This window comes from Balaenoptera ricei, chromosome X, assembly GCF_028023285.1.
Source record: "Balaenoptera ricei isolate mBalRic1 chromosome X, mBalRic1.hap2, whole genome shotgun sequence".
In the NCBI taxonomy this organism is placed as follows: domain Eukaryota; kingdom Metazoa; phylum Chordata; class Mammalia; order Artiodactyla; family Balaenopteridae; genus Balaenoptera; species Balaenoptera ricei.
In genome coordinates this window covers 116,905,377-116,923,421 of record NC_082660.1, presented here as the reverse complement: position 1 = coordinate 116,923,421, position 18,045 = coordinate 116,905,377, and the positions used below count along the sequence as shown (strand labels likewise).

General features: G+C 37.5%; 2 protein-coding genes across 10 annotated transcripts in view; both read left to right on the top strand.

Annotated features, from left to right (window-relative positions):
• The window catches only part of IGSF1 (immunoglobulin superfamily member 1), a 444,083-nt gene that overhangs the window by 336,900 nt on the left and 89,138 nt on the right, over positions 1-18,045 (top strand). The gene's annotated exons all lie outside the window — the stretch shown is intronic.
• Positions 9,408-10,692, top strand: LOC132357188 (olfactory receptor 5G9-like). The gene is made up of 2 exons (XM_059910470.1): positions 9,408-9,663; positions 9,956-10,692. The coding sequence occupies exons 1-2, from the start codon at positions 9,408-9,410 to the stop codon at positions 10,690-10,692; spliced, it is 993 nt and encodes a 330-aa protein (XP_059766453.1).

Below are 18,045 nucleotides of genomic sequence, written 5' to 3'. Positions count from 1 at the left end.
GCTTGAAGGTAAGAGGTGTGTTTAAATCTTTATTATTAAAGTGTTAATGTGCAAATAAGGGCTTGTTTTCTTGTCTCTGATGAGTCTCAGAAATTTCTACATGACTCATATAGGTACAAACTTGTACTATCTGCTTCAATAGCATAGGTGGTTCCCATATTATGATCCCATGGAAACAAAGTCCCTTACATAGGAAATTGAGGTTCAGATAGGTTATATCCCAAGGTCAACACAGATGGTGTGGTAGTGCTGGGATTGTAACCTTTTTATGTTTGTTTCCCAAGCTTCTGCTCCTTGCACTACATATTTCTAACCTGATATCAGGGAGTATGCCCATTAAATGGGGATTTGCTTGGTGGTATATCATTCATAGGGTGCTTTAAAAGATCTTGAAATTTTAAGTGGCTTGATTGACCATTTGGACTTCAGAGATTGTGAAAGACTTAAACCTCACATATAGCAACAAAGGCAGCATGCTTTTTGAATCAACCATTTGGAACCTGAAATGTGATGTTTATTTTAGCTGAAGCAAAATAAAAATATTACATCTCTCCAGTCATAATGGAAGTCAGTGAGAAAATATGATTTTCTATATGGTAGGCTATTCACTTTACATTCAACTTGTTATGAATGCATTTAATCTATAACCCCTGCATGACTGGTACCTAATTTCCTCCTGCAATCACTTACATATTTCCTTGTTGTACAATAAATTTTAAGTTCACCAGTCCCCATTGCTAGGATAGTGCACTGCATGAGCTCAGAAGGCTCTCCATAAATATCCAATGACTTTATCTCTGGATCATGTTTCTCTATTTCCCAAGTCCTTTCATTCCACCACTAGAAGGTCTAATACACAACGTGGTAATCATAATCATCTTGACCTCCCTTTAGTTAGTAATGTAGTCAAGTGCCTTTATTCTGTTGGCTGTAAACCATTTACATCCAAATGCATTTGTCTGAAACTGTAAGAGCTTCCAGGGAGAGCTTCCAGGGCAGAAATGTTTTTTGTTTGTTTTGCTGAGTAGTTAGTATTCCATTGTATGGCTGTACCACAGTTTGTTTTACCACTCATCCATTGAAGGATGTTTAGATTGTTTCCAATTTTTCACTATTATGAACAAAGCTGTTATAAACAATTGTATATAAATTTTTATCTGAGTATAAGTTTTCGTTTCTCTAAGAAAAATTACTAAGAGTACAATTGCTTGGTCATATGGTAGGTGCATTTTTAACATGATAAGAAACTTCCAATAAGTTTTCTAGAGTGGCTGTACCATTTTGCATTCCCAAGAACAATGTATAAGAATTCCAGTTGCTCCACATTCTCACCAGACTAGTATTCCAAAAGACATTCTAATAGGTGTATAGTGTTATCTTGTTTTTAATTTGCATCTGCCTAATGACAAATTATGTTAAATATCTTCTCCTGTGCTTATTTTCTATCTGTATATTCTCTTCAGTGAAATGTCTGCTTATGCCTTTTGCCCATTTTTTAATTGGATTGTTCTTTTACTGTTGAGTTTTCAGAGTTATTTATATATCCTGGATACAAGTCCTTTGTCGGATATATGAATTGCAAATATTTTCTCCCAGTTTTTGTCTTTTCATCTTCATGGCAGCACCTTTGACAGAGAAAAAGTTCTTAATTTAACAAAGAACTTATTTTTTTCTTTAATATATCATGGTTTTCATTTCCTTTCTAAGAACTTTTGCTTAAACTCAGATTATATAAGTTTTCTCCTATGTTTTCCATAAGCTTTAAAGCTTTACATTTTATATTTATATCTATGCACCATTTGGAGTTAATTTTTGTATCAGGTGTGAAGTTGAGGTCAGCGTTCATTTTTATTTTATTTTTTTTCCATATGAATGGCCATTTGTTCCATTTGATGAAAAGACTACAATTCCTCCAATGAATTGCTTTTATACCTTTGTCAAGGACCAAATGGCCACATTTGCATGGGTCTGTTTCTCAACTATCTATTCTGGTCCATTGATCCAAGGGTCTATTCCTTTGCCAATGCATACTGCATTCATTACTGTAGATTTATTCAAAGTCTTAAAACCTGTTAGTGTGAGTCCTTCAACTTTGTTCTTTCTCTCAAAATTGTTTTAGCTATTTTATTTTCTTTTTCCTTTTATATAAAATTTAGAATATAGAAATTCCTATTGTCTATAGTAACAATAACCACAAAATTCTGCTGAGATTTTCATTGCTATTGCATTAAATTTATAGATTATTTTGGGGAGAACTGGCATCTTTATTACATTGAATCCTCCAATCCATGCTCATGGTATGTCTCACCATTTATATCTTCCTTGAAATCTTTCATCAGAATTTTATAGTTTTCAGCACACAAATCCTATACAAGTTTGTTATATTAATACTTAGCAATTTCTTTTTTGGACCCATTTAAAATGATATACATATATTTTCATAATTTTTACTTCTAATTGTTCATTGCTTGAATTTAGAAATACAATTAACTGTTTGCAGATGACATGATACTACACGTAGAAAATTCTAAAGATGCCACCAGAGAACTACTAGAGTGCACCAATGAATTCAGTAAAGTTGCATGATATAAAGTTAATATACAGAAATCTGTTACATTTCTATACACTAACAATGATGTATCAGGAAGAGAAATTAAGAAACAATCCCATTTATCATCACATCAAAAGGAATAAAATACCTAGGAATAAACCTACCTAAGGAAGCAAAAGACCTGCACTCCAAAAACTATAAGACACTGATGAAAGAAATTAAGGAAGACACAAATAAGACTTCCCTGGTGGTCCAGTGGTTAAGACTCCACACTCCCAATGCAGGAGGCATGAGTTGAATCCCTGGTCAGGGAACTAAGATCCTGCATGCCACACTGCATGGCCAAAAACTAGAACAAATAATTTTAAAATTTATATGGGAACACAAAAGACCCTACATAGCCAAAACAATCTTGAGAAAGAAGAACAGAGCTGGAGGAATCATGCTCCCCGACTTCAGACTACACTACAAAGCTATGATAATCAAAACAGTATGGTACTGGCACAAAAATAGATACATAGATCAATGGAACAGGATAGAGAGCCCATAAATAAACCCACACACTTATGGTCAATTAATCTATGACAAAGGAGGCAAGAATATACAATGGAGAAAAGGCAGCCTCTTCAATAAGTGGTGCTGGGAAAACTGAACAGCTACATTTAAAGGAATGAAATCATAACATTCTCTAACACCATACACAAAAATAAACTCAAAATGGATTAAAGACCTAAATATAAGACCAGATACTATAAAACTCCTAGAGGAAAACATAAGCAGAACACTTTTTAACATAAATCACAGCAATATCTTTTTTGGATCCGTCTCCTGAAGTAAAGGAAATAAAAGCAAAAATAAACAAATGAAACCTAATTAAACTTAAAAGTTTCTGCACAGCAAAGGAAACCATTGAGAAAGTAAAAAGACAACCTACTGAATGGGATAAAATACTTCCAAATGATATGACTAATAAGGGATTAATATCCAACATATATAAACCGTTCATACAACTCAACATCAAAAAAACAAGCACCCTGATTAACAAATGGGCAGAAGAACTGAATAGATAATTTTCCACAGAGGAAATGCAGATGGCCAACAGAAACATGAAAAGATACTCAACATCCCTAATCATCAGGGAAATGCAAATCAAGACCACAATGAGATATCACCTCACACCTGTCAGAATGGCTATTGTCAAAAAGACCAAAAATAACAAATGTTGGCAAGGATGTAGAGAAAAGGGAACCTTCATACACTGTTGGTGGGAATGTAAGTCGGTGCAGCCACCGTGGAAAATGGTATGGATGTTTCTCAAAAAGCTAAAAATAGAATTACCATATGACCCAGAAATCACTCTCTTGGGTATATATCCGAAAAAAACAAAAACACACACTAATTCAAAAAGGTACATGAACCCCAATGTTCATAGCAGCATTATTTACAATTGCCAAGATATGGAAGAAATCTAAGTGTCCATCAGCAGATGAATGGATAAAGAAGACATGGTATATGTATGCAGTGGAATACTACTCAGCCATAAAAAGAATGAAATTTTGCCATTTGCAGCAAAATGGATGGAGGTGGAGGGCATTATGCTAAGTGAAATAAGTCAGACAGGGAAAGACAAATACTGTATGATATCACTTATATGTGGAATCTAAAAATTACAACAAGCTAGTGAATATAACAAAAAAGAATCAGACTCACGGATATAGAACAAACCAGTGGTTACCAGTGGGGGCGGGGGAAGAAGGGCAACATAGGGGCGGGGGAATGGGAGGCACAAACTATTGGATGTAAGACAGGCTCAAGGATGTATTGTACAACATGGGGAATATAGCCAATACTTTGCAATAACTGTAAATGGAAAGTAACATTTAAAAATTGTGTAAAATATTTTAAAAATACAAAGAGGGGAAACACATTTGGATATCATCAAGACTATTCCTCATGTCCTCCAGAAATGCATGGCATAGATGGAGAAATGTCAGAAAGGTCACTCACTTTGGCATTGCAAGGAAGGAAATGCTTTCAGCGAGGCATAAATCCACAGCCTTCACAATTTGGAGAACTGATTTACTCCATTGCCCCTATCAAATAGTTAGGGATGGTGCAATGCTCACTAATAAACACCTATGAGAAAAAAAGCAGGGACTACACTGATGCCATTGTTAGAAATCCTTATAAATTAGGCATTTTATGGCACCATCAGAATTTTGCTTCTAGCCATTGAGAGACATTTGGAGTTTGAGAAGTAGTTAGTGTGCAAGGCTGAGTGCCCAGAAGGTATTGCATCTACGGTATTCAAATGTCTACAGGCAGTGACAATGGATAAAGACATCCCCATTAATATATCACAACATGGGAAAGAGATACAGGTCTCTACATGAAAACATTCAGGCTCCAATTTGGTCTGCTGGCACATTACTTCATTCGTCCCTGAGCATTAATGAGTTAGCCTTTAAGTTGTTATCCCATAACCTCCATTTCAGCAAAGACTGCAGTCGTGATGAACAAAATGGCTCATTTTACCCTGTGCGGTGTAATGCCCCAAGATAATTAAATTTGGGGGCAGCGTTCTTCAATATGTGAGTCAGCCCATCATGCCATAACAGAAGCTCATAAACTGGTTCAAATATCACCTAATGTACCACAATTTAACTTGAAGAAAAAAATACTTTCTCCTTTAAATGGCTACAAAATCTGCACAGCCAAGCAACAAAATTAAATGAATCTGCCCACAAGAGACATGTCTATAAAGTCTACTTTTTAAACAATTTTCTTGCTTTAAAATCAGTAGCTTTAGCCCTTAAAATGCATAACAACTTGGTATTTTCTATAAAAGCTGCTAATGAGCCAGCACCAAAGGAGATTGAAGCTGCTTTTGCCTTCCAAATGAGAGACTATGTGTGTATGTGTGTGAGCACATCCACACGTGTGCATGTATTGGGGAGTGGGAATGGAGTATATGCAGGGGATATTATTAATTTACTATTGATTTTGTATTCCCAGGTCCTAGCACAATGAAAAGCATATGACAGATATTTAATAAACATTTATTGACTAGAAAAAAATAAAACAAATGCATAGAACCAAATCCAGTCTGATAAAAAATGAAACAGTATGGTACAAGGCAGCTGGCTGCCACATATATCTCAGGTGCAAGTGTGTTTTATTAGAACACTGAGTGGCACTCAGAGACTTTACTGACCACATAAAAACTAATTAAATAATTCTTTAATGTTTAAAGTAATTTATAGTTTATAATCAAAGTAAAAGGTTGAGTAAACAAGGTAATATGACAGATCATAAAATGAGAAATATATTCTTACTACCATCTTCTGTATTGGTCATTTATCCTTAATTCCTAGAATCCATATGTTTGGGGAAGCAACTGGTATTTTAATTGTGGGTAACACTTTTTAATATGACTAAGAATGTATTTTAGATAAAAAATTTATAACACAATATATCTCATAGTCAAGTTGATTCTTCCAACTCTTCCCAAAACATCTCAATGGTGACTGCAGGTCCCCTAACTCTCAGTATGAGTCAGTGAAAACACCCCATTGGGGATGGCTCTGCTTACTGCTTCAGCCATCTTGGACGTCACAGCTGCTCAGTCCTTGAGCTTACTTTCCTCAGCATCTCAGGAGACCAGTCACAAAGACAGAAACTTTGCTATATTAATGATTCTGCCAATTACACAGAAAAGGCCAAGCCTGGAGGGGGAAGTGGGGAGGGAAGTATAACTTGGAGCTTAGTTCCAGAGGCTTTACTGTTGTGGGCACACAAACTTATCTGCACTTGCCAAGGGAACATCTGGAGAAAGCCCAACCACTGATACTGAGCTGAAGCATTTTCAATGAGTACAGAAACAGAAAAGTGGCTGGTGAATATTTGTGACTTCTAGAGACATTCAAAGAATAAAGGTGGGTGTTAAAGGACAGGGGTGCTTGCAGATTAAACTTTGAATGTCCCACATATTCAGTCATTCCTAGTCAACTTTCTTCCACCTGGAGATGGCAGCTCTGGGTGGAATTTAGGAGACCTCGGTTCTATTCCTGACAATGTCACTAAGCATCTGGGTGTACTCTGGACTTTGTATGGCTAGCTTCTCTCCATTCAGATTCTAGCTCCTAATATCAACTCCTCAGGCAGGTTTTACCTTCCACTCTACCTAATGTTGCCTTTCCAAACTCTGAGTTCTCTCTATTCCGTTAGCTTGTTTGGTTTTCTTTATAATTTTATTATTATTTATGTATTTGTTTGTTTGTTAGTTGGTTGGCCATCTCTTCCTTTGGATTGTAAAGTCCATGAGAATACCCGTAGTGCCTATCACATTGCCTGGAACACACCAAGCATCCAGTGAATATTAGTTGAGTGAATGAATGCATGCATGTCCAAGAACAAAGTACATAACTTTTTGTGGCTTCAATTCATCATCTATAAAATTAAGAGAAACCATCTTGATTATTTCCAAGATTAGCATGATAACAGAGAAAGGATGGATTTGTAAATCCCTTGGGAAAAAACTAACAATCTCTAATTGTATGACTCTATATTTAGAAAAGACAACATGGATACAACAGTAGCATTAGAATATTGCAGAACCATATTTGAGTGTAGATTCTGTCACTTAACAGCTATGAGATCTTGAGCAAGGCACTGAAATTCTCCAAGCCTCAGTTGCCTGGTTTGTAAGATGGAAATGCTAATAATAGTAGTTACTTGCTAAGGTGGTTAAGAAGATTAAGTAAAATGATTTATGTCAATCACCCAGCATAATGTGTGGCACTTACTAGGTACTTTATTAATGGTATTTATTAATATATTCAGGATAATATTTAAAATTTTAACAACCAGTACGATGTACTGTGGAAATTTCAGTTCCCAAAGATGGCCATAAAGGTGACTTTAATGGAACACCAGCCAAAAGCAGGCAGCCACAACTTCGGAGGGGCAGAAGGGCAACAAGCATTAACTTACAGGTTGCTGGAGGACAATCTATTTTTCTCTTCCAGGGTCTCCCTTGTAGCCCACAAGAACATGGAGGCCAGTGTTGTGAAAGTCAAGATGTGCTGGCAGGTGTCAGGGAAGCACCCAGGGAGGAGGAGGCTCAAGAGCAGCAATTTAGCAATCGTCATAGAACTTTTTAAAAGTTGACATGGCTCTCCCAGTGCATGCTTTCTGAATATTTGCCCTGACTATATTTATCTTTACAAAGCATTTTCCTGGAGACTCTCCTTGGATCTTTGCAGTAATCTTGTGAGTACAGAAGAGTGAGTGTTATTATGCCCATTTTACAGGTGAAGGTACTATGACCCAGAAAGGACTTACCAAATTCTATAGAGCAAAAAATAGTATGGAATCAGAACTCAAACCCAGATATTCTGACTCTAAATCCAATGATGTAAATTCTCTGTGCAATGCTATAATTTGTCCTTCACTGTCTCAGCTCTTAACGGGAAAAACAATATTAAAATAAAGTACGGTTAGGCATTGTCAATCTTCCTGACTAAGAGAAAGGATAGAAATGGCCCCAAGCAGAATTCAACGTTGTGATTTCTAAGCTGCTCCCTGTGTTCTGATAGGGATATGGATTCCATGTTTCTGAAAGAGGAGAGGTCAGAGGCTGTTACCTACTCCAAGTGGAAGGAATACTGTAGACAGGACACCTGGGTTCGAGTTCTGGCACTTCCATCAAATCCCGGGACAACTTTGGGCAAATTACTTCCCTTTTTGATGTCCTGATTTCTGGATTTCTCCCTCTTGAAAACAGTATTAGATCTTGAAAACAGTATTAGATTAGAGTAGTAGTTCTCACTCTTTTTTCTGCCTCAACACACTGGAGAATCACAACACAATGAGTAGTAACAGGAGGTAAGTTAGGGAAGGATTCTTAAGGAGGCAAATGGCAGAATCTAAAAGGGGCCTCTGTGTGGTTTGAACAGACAAACTTAGGAGATTCCCAATCATTATTAAAGCTACCACATGCCTAGTGTGCACCAGACACTGTGCTAAGTGCTTTACATGAATTATTTCATCTTCACAGTAAATTAATGAAGTAGGAAAATTTTGGTACTCTCATATTAAAGATGAGGAAACTGAAGCTCAGATAGGTTAACTAGCTTGTCTAAGGTCACACAGCTAGTAAGCCATAGTATTGGATTCTAACCCCCCTATAATTGACCCTGGAGCTTGCCCTCTTACCTCTATATTTTATTGTTTTATATTATATTCCCCCTCCACTCATCCCCTGCTGTCCCTCAAACACACAACTGATAATGAAAGAACTAGTAAGTTTGTAGAGTCCCTCCCATGTCTAAGATTTGTGTCCTTGACTTTATATTCAGGCTAAACTTTAGCTGAGGACAGGTTCGGTGCTGGGAAGAAGAAGTATGTAGAAGGAGGAAGAAAATTAGGATTCACTGAGTACCTGCTTTCTTCCCATGCCTTGCTAGATATTTTACATACACCTACCATCACCTTTAGTCCTTACAACCAGTCCTACAAGATTGGTATTTTATCCCTGTTTACAAAGAAGACTCAGAGAGGTTAAGACACTCCCCCAAGGTCACAGAGAAAATAAGTGGCAAAATTTGAGATTAAGAACCATTCTTCTGACTTCAAATTCCATCCTCATACCTTTAAACGTTGTATACAATAGGCTGGAGGGTAGCAAGAAATAAGGGAGCCAGGATGAAGTATTTGTCACAGTTGACACACACAACTGTGCGTGTCATGTCCTAGGTAGCCAGGACCAGATCCTACAGGTCTCTGTTTAAGGACTTGAGCTGTACACGTCTCCCTATTGTCATGCATATCCCACCCGCAGACCTGCAGTGGCCCAATGGGAGCAGGCAATGCCAGTGACTTGAGCAAATTCTTCCTTGTGGGCCTCACCAATGAGCTTCAGCTTCAGCCCATCCTCTTTGCCTTCTTCTTCCTCATCTATGCAGTCACAGTAGTTGGAAGCCTGGGCCTCCTTGTTCTCATTGTGGTGAGCTCCCGACTCCACACTCCCATGTATTTCTTCTTCAGCAACCTGTCCTTTATTGATTTCTGTTATTCTTCCATCACCGCCCCCAAAATGTTTATTCTTTTTTGTTTGTTTAAAGATTGATTGATTGATTGATTGATTGATTGCTATGTTGGGTCTTCGTTTCTGTGCGAGGGCTTTCTCCAGTTGCGGCGAGCGGGGGCCACTCTTCATCGCGGTGCGCGGGCCTCTCACTATCGCGGCCTCTCTTGTTGCGGAGCACAGGCTCCAGACGCGCAGGCTCAGTAGTTGTGGCTCACGGGCCTAGTTGCTCCGCGGCATGTGGGATCTTCCCAGACCAGGGCTCGAACCCGTGTCCCCTGCATCAGCAGGCAGATTCTCAACCACTGCGCCACCAGGGGAGCCCCCCAAAATGTTGATGAGGTTCTTCTCTGGTTGCCAAACCATCTCCTTCTCTGGTTGTGTGGTCCAGACAAGCTGCTTTGTGATCTTTGCTGTCACTGAGTTCTTTCTCTTGGCCTCCATGGCCTATGACCACTATGTGGCCATCTGCAGCCCTCTGCTCTACCGTATCCTCATGTCCACAAGGTTCTATTTGCAGCTAGTGGCTGCCAGCTATGCAGTGGGCCTAATGAACACAGTGCTCCTCACTAGCACAATCTTTCATCTGACCTTCTGTAAGTCCCATGTCATCACTCATTACTCCTGTGATATTTCTCCCCTTTTAAAACTCTCCTGCTCTGACACACAGGTCCTTCAGCTTCTCCTGTTTGTTTGTGGTGGTTTTAATGTGTCTGTGTCCCTGACAGTAGTCCTGGTCTCCTACACATGTGTCTTCATGGCTATTATAAGAATCCCCTCAGCCCAGGGCAAACACAAGACATTCTCCACTTGTGCATCCCACCTGACTGATGTCAGTTTGTACTATGGAACCATGGTATTCGTTTACTTGTGCCCAACTTCTGAGTACTTACTAGGCAGGGAAAGGCTGGTCTCTGTATTTTACACAGTGGTCATCCCCATGCTCAACCCCATGATCTACAGTCTGAGGAACAAAGATATGAAGGAAACAGTTGGGAATGTTCTCAAGAAGACCTCACAATTCTTCCCCCTCCCCATACCCAGATTTCCATGATGTTCAATGCAATAAAGGAAGGACAGAGAAGGGAAGAAGAGGTAGGTGATGTATTTTTGGCCACCAACCATGTCTCAAGCATTATTCTAGGAGTTTTAAATAGGTTAGACCTTGAATCCTCTCCACAACTCTGGAAGTCAAATATTATTATTTTAATCTTACAGATGAGGAAACTGAGGCCCTGAGTGATTTGGAGATTTGTCCAAAGTCATATAGCTTGAATGCAGTGGAAACTAGATTTCAATTCAAGACTGCCTGACTCTGAAACTCCCTTTCTACTACATTACACTGTTTCTGCATAAGGCAAGATGCTGCCCTCTCTATTAACCTTCAGGGTCCAAGGTTTCCGAATTTTTTCCCTTTCTGGTAAATCCAGTCTCTCAAATTTATATTAGTTTCTGTCCCCTAAGACCCACTCCCTTTCCCATAGCCAATTCTTTATCTGTGGCTTTGTATTATGCCTGATCTGGTCATTAAATTAATGAACACGTTGTATACAGAGCCTTATACCAGATGCAGGGGTGGAGAGGGATAACAAGGAAGAAATCTATGGTCACTAACTTTTGGCATCTTTCAGTTAATTTATGGAAGACAGAAGATCCCACCCAAAAGGCAACTGAACTATGACTTTTCATTTAAATTGACATTTATTGAGTCCTTTCTATGTAATAAATGCCAAATCAGTTACCTCATAATCCTCCTAAGAACTCTGTGATACAGGTACTATTGTTGCTCCCATTTTACAGTTGAGAATACTATAGCTAAAAAGCATTAAGTAACTCACTCAAGGTAACACAGCTAAATAATGGTTAATACAGGAGTTGAATCCCGGTCTCTTTGTCCAAAGAGCTTATGTCCTTTCCATTCTGTTATATCACCTCCTGGATTACTGGGGTGCCTATCAATAAGCACCAAGGGATATAAGCTGTGAGGCTGGGACTCAAGGCAAAGGAAGCAGAATGGATTGGGTTCATAAGAGAGCCTCTAGGAAGAGGTGGGTGGTTTGAATAAAATCTATGAAGAGTGAGGAGTGGTAAGAATGGATGAGTAGTGAAGGGAATGAGGAGATCTTGGAATCAAAGGCTGAGATAATAGAATCTAGATGCATAAAAGGCTGGTTTGGCTGGAACAGGGTAGAAGGCAAATTTAGAAGCAAAGATTATTGACAAAATGGGGTGATGTTTGGGTAGGGCTGATATACCTTCTTTGTAGGTCTTGCTAACATCTAAACAATTCCTTACTATCATACATGAGGAAGTTCTAAATAGAGCTCTGATTTCCCTAAATTGACCCAAGATGGCTTTGAGTGGGTGAATACTTACAGTTGTGGTAAGAATCATATTTTATGGAGGTCAAGACCTCCATAAAACTTTATTCTAGCTTTAGTCTGTTCTCTGTCTACAGTCCACACTACTCAGATTGGCCAGACAATCAACAAATGTGAGGCCTTGATTACAAGAAGCTATCAGGGAATTACTTCCTGACTCAAAACTTGTTGTCAAGTTAGGTTTGGGCAAGGTCTAAACAAGTGTGACCTAGTGTAGTTGCTTCAAGTCTAAAGGCAGCCAGACCTAGAGGAGGATCTTGTTTTCTGATACCTTCCTTATTGGGAATGCCTCTGTCCTAGAGCAGACTTTTCTCTATTTTATCATTTGCCTGGACTATTGCAGTAGCCTCCTAACTGGTCTCACTTCCTCCAGGCTTGCCCTGACCAATTTATCCTCCACACTGCTGCCTTATGATTATTCTAAGCAGAAGTCTGACTACATCCACTGTTCTACTTTAAACTCTTCAATGGCTTTTCATTGTCCTCGGAATAAAGTGCAAATCCTTTAACTTACAGATGATACCCCACAGTCAGAATCTTACCTCTCAAACTTTATCTTTCACAACCCCTCTTCCCTTCCCCATACTTCATATCTTCCCCTTTGCACTTACTATTTTCTTCATTCAAAACACCCTCACTTTTCAGCAGTGAAAGATACTCCCCATATTTTTAATCAAGACCTTCCTCCTGAGCTGACCAAAAGTGTTCACCCCTTCCTTGGAACTTTAGAACCAATGATTACAGCATGCAATCATCCTATACTCCTATACTACCTTATTCTACTCCACTTTTCTTATACCCATATCTTGCTTCCTCTACTAGATTGTATGCCTTGTAGGGGAAGACCAAGGTGTCTCATACCTATGTAACCACCTCAGTGCCTGGAGCCAAGTTGGCATTAATGAAATGTTGTTCGTGGGAAGAATAAGAACTTTTCACTGGGCTTTGCCATAGGCATTTGTGTCTACTTCTGAACCCTCTGAAAAGCCAGAGGGGTATTACTAATTCACCCCCTCCTTTCCTTTTTCAATAGTCTACCTCCCCTCCAGTATTTACTTCCTGTTTGACCTTTTCTTATGCCTCTGCCCGCACCCCCCACCCCAGCATTATAACTCAGCATTTGCAAATACATTGCTTTCTATTGATTTGATGTGTGAGTGTTGTATTCCATCCAGATTACAGTTCTTTGGGAAAATGGATGACATCTGCATTTGACTTTCCCAGTAATAGTGAGCTGTGCAAAGCAAGCGCTCATTGGGTGAACAAATATGTGCCTGTAGCTGGAGAGGGTTTATGTGGAGCTCAAAGCAGGGCAGAGTTAAATAGATATGAGTTTAAGAAGGGAATAGGGAGCTAGCGTTTATTGTGAGCCTAGCAAATGCCAGACACTATGATAAATCCACAGATTATCTCATTTAATCCTCACAACAAACTGATTTAAATTTTTTTTAAATTAAGACTTTATTTTTTTAGAGCAGTTTTAGGTACACAGCAAAATTCAAGGAAAAGTACAGAAAGTCCTCATATATGCTCTGCCCCTACATATGCATAGCCTCCCCCATTATTAACATTCCCCACCAGATTGGTACATTTGTTTCAATTGATGAACCTACATTGACACATCATAATCACCCAAAGTTCATAGTTTATATCAGGGTTCATCTTGGTGTTGTATATTCCATGGGTTCAACAACGTGATTTTATCCTGACTTTATCAGGAATATCAGAGGATTTGTGGCTTGCTCAGTTACACATACACAGACAGTATGGGATAGAGTCAGAATTTTGAACTCAGGTCTGTCTGATTTTAGAGCCTTCATGTTAAACTACTTTTCCAACCTTTATTAGAGTGATCATTTCACTTTTTTAAAATCCTAGGTTTGTGCTATATACATGTGGCATCAAGGCACTGAGAGACGAACAGTGGAGACTGAGTCAGTAGCAACACATTTTCTTTAGATTGAGCCCTTGCTTAACACATCTGAGGCACAGAGGGAAGAAATAAAGATAAGGAAGAACGGGAGGAAAGAAAGAAGGAAAGGAGGGAGGGAGGGAAGGAAGAAGGGAGTAAAGAAGGAAAGAAAATATCCTTAAGTGTCCTGACATCCCATTCATTTAGAAAGTGTACAGGTGGGAGTGGAGGGTCACCACACCCTCTGGTCTGCTCTTAGGGCTTTCTCCTGAAACTAGACCCAGGTAGGAGAAGGAGAGATTTCCCAAAAATCACTTCAGCCTCTTGCTCAGATACCTCAGAAAACACCAATTCTCATAGGAAAACTGCCAAAACTTCTTTAGAAACATATTTTAAGAAAGGAATCCTTGGGAGTGTCTAGAATCTTTAAAGACTTTACCAGTAGCCATGTGTTCCTTCAAGAACTTCATGAGGTTCCAATGCCCGGGAGCCCTGCTTAGCTGAAGGAAGGCTACTGAGGTCTGGTCCCTACATTGCTCTATAATTGCTCACTCCACCCTGAGACCATTGTCCCTTTGGTGACTTGAAGAAAGTTCCCAAGAGATGCACATTCTAGAAGCAACTGCTTTTCCTTGTGAATGAGGTGACTCCTAATTGTCACTGGCCTTGCCTAGATAATACGACTTGATCAACGTGATTTAGTATTCCTTGTTTGGGCTTCATTCTGAACAGTGTGCCTCACCCTCCAAAACCAAGCCCTCTTGAGAACTTATTGAGAGGGCAGGGCTTGGATTTACTAATATCAGTATTATGTAAAATAGTAATAACAACCAAGCAAGAGCACCTCTGGATGATTGAGTGCCTACAATCCTAGAACTTATTGTTTTACACACAATTTCTCATTGCATTTTACAGACAGAGAAACTGTGGCTCTGAAAGATGAAACAATTTGATAGAACAAGAGAAAAGTTGACAGATCCTTATTACTAGAAGGGAAATTTTAACACACCCTTCTCAGAAACTGATAAAGCAGATATGGAAGAAAATATGATATTAAACAGCACAATTATGAAGTTTGAGTTAATACACAAACACATACATATCAAGTCCTGGGCCCCCAAAATATAGGATACACATTATTTTCAGTCACATTTGAAAGATTTACAAAACTGGAACACAAGTCAAGTATCAAAGCAAGTCTCAAATTCTAAATAAGCAATATAATATTAATAACATTCTCATAAAAATACAATAAAATAGAAGTTAATAAAAAATACCCCCCAAACCCCCATACATTTAAACAAAAATCCTTCTAAATGGAATAAAGAAAAATTTTAATTAAAATTACACACAATTATTATTGAATGACATATATCAAATTGTAGAGTGTAACTGATGTGATATAAGAAAATGTGATGTATGCAATATGAAACAAAATAGCTGAATGTTAATATGTTAAGCATTCAACTCAAAAAGTAAGAAAAGAATTGTGAAGCGAACCAGAAGAAAGAAAAAGAAAGGAAATAAATATCAAAACAGAAATTAATTAAATAGGAAACAAAAATAAAAATGCTTAATAAACCCAAAACCTAATTTGTTAAAAGCTTAATAAAATAGACAGTATTCTGATAAGATTGAAAAAGTAAAAAAGAATCAAGACCTGAATAATGAATATGAGCAATGATAATAGGGATATTACTAAACATTTTAGATTTTTACAGTAATGAGTATGTTATGAAACATTTTATGCCAATAAATATAAAAACGTTGATGAGATGAGAAGTTCTGTAGAAAAATCCAAATTAACAAAATTTTATTCAAGAATAAGTTGAAAACATGAGTAGGCCATTAGACACTGAAGAAGTTCAATCAGTAACCAACCTCTCTGCCAACAAAGGCACCAATCCCACATTCTTTCACAGGTAAGGTACATCAAAACTATCACAGAACAGGAAATCTCTACATTATATAAAATATTCCAGAGAACAGAAAAAACTGGAAAATCTACCCAATCCATTTTATGAGGTTAGTAAAACCTTGAAACCAAAACCAGACAAGCTTGTTTAAAAGACCAAAAATTATATGCCAATCTCATATAATTTGATAAAAATCTCAAAAGTCCTAATTAAAATATTCATTAATTGAACTCAACAAATGTATAAAAATAATACTATACAATCAAATGGGCTTGTTTTCAGGCATTAAATGATAGTCTAACCTTAGAAAATCCATTACTACAAGTCATTACTTAAGCTGATTAAAGAGAAAATAATATGTATTCATCTCAATAGATTTAAAAAATTAAATGAAATTCAACCACTCTCTATGGAAAAAAAAACCCTTGAAACAAATCAAAATAGAGGGAAAAGTTTAATCTGACAATGATAGCTACCAAAAACCTACAATAAACATTATGATTAATGTAGAAGCTTTAGAAACATTTTCATCAGAGCCATGAACAAGATAAGGATAACTGCATTCCAAATTACTATTTAACATTGCATTGGAGAGATCACTGTCAATTCAATAAGACAAAGAATAGAAATAGATTTAAGCACTGGAATGGAAGAAAGTATCATTATTCATAGACTACCTGATTGGTTACATAGAAAACCAAAGAGAATTTTCAGACAAATTATTTTAACTATTAAGGGTTTTCATAAATATTATTGCAAAGAAGATATTTTTAGAAACTCAATAATAATCTTATATAGTAGCAAAAACAATTAGAAAATAGAATTTTTTAATAGTTACCATTCACTGGATAAAATGAAGAAAACTGATAACATCAAGTGTTGTTAAGGATGTGGGACAACTCTCAGAACTTTGCATATATTGTTGGTGGAAATGCAAAAATGGTATAGCCATTTTATAAAACAGATTGGCAATTTTTATGAAGTTAAACATACACGTATTATATGACCCAGCAACCCCACCCTAGGAATTTATCCAAGAGAAATGAGAACAGGTCCACACAAAGACTTGTCATGTGAATGTTTATAATAGCTTTATTCATTATAGCCAAAAGATGGACACAACCATGAGCTGGTGAATGGATATACTGTGGTACATCCATACAATAGAATACTACTCAGCAATAAAAAGGAAACTACTGATATAAACAAAAACATGGGTGAATCTGAAAAACATTATGCTGGATAAAAGAAGTCAGGCACAAAGGCCTATATACCATGTATAATAATTCCACTTATATAAAATTCTAGAAAAAGACAAACTATTGTGAAAAGAAATATATCAGCAGTTGCCAGGGACCCAGTGTGAGTGGAAGAGATTTATTTTAAGGGGCATGAGGAAACTTTTTGGAGTGATGGAAATGTTCCACATCTTCATTGTAGTGACCATTGCACAACTGTATACATTTGCCAAAACTCATCACATAATTGGTGAATTTTATTGTTTGTAAATTATACCTCAATAAAACTAGTTAAGTCGTGTGGTAGTTCTATTTTTAGATTTTTAAGGAACCTCCATACTGTTCTCCATAGTGGCTGTATCAAGTTACATTCCTACCAACAGTGCAAGAGGGTTCCCTTTTGTCCACACCCTCTCCAGCATTTATTGTTTGTAGATTTTTTGATGATGGCCATTCTGACCGGTGTGAGATGATATCTCCTTGTAGTTTCGATTTGCATTTCTCTAATGATTAAAGATGTTGAGCATTCTTTCATGTGTTTGTTGGCAATCTGTATATCTTCTATGGAGAAATGTCTATTTAGGTCTTCTGCCCATTTTTGGATTGGGTTGTTTGTTTTTTTGATATTGAGCTCATGAGCTGCTTGTAAATTTTGGAGATTAATCCTTTGTCAGTTGCTTCATTTGCAAATATTTTCTCCCATTCTGAGTGTTGTCTTCTCATCTTGTTTAAGGTTTCCTTTGCTGTGCAAAAGCTTTTAAGTTTCATTAGGTCCCATTTGTTTATTTTTATTTTTATTTCCATTTCTCTAGGAGGTGGGTCAAAAAGGATCTTGCTGTGATTTATGTCATAGAGTGTTCTGCCTATGTTTTCCTCTAAGAGTTTGATAGTGTCTGGCCTTACATTTAGGTCTTTAATCCATTTTGAGTTTATTTTTGTGTATGGTGTTACGGAGTGTTC

Excerpts from the sequence above, each read along its gene's own strand:
- LOC132357188 (XM_059910470.1), top strand. The coding sequence starts at position 9,408 with ATGGGAGCAGGCAATGCCAGTGACTTGAGCAAATTCTTCCTTGTGGGC. Across the intron at positions 9,664-9,955 it reads CAAAATGTTTATTCTTTTTT|GGGAGCCCCCCAAAATGTTG; the intron begins GTTTGTTTAAAG and ends CTGCGCCACCAG.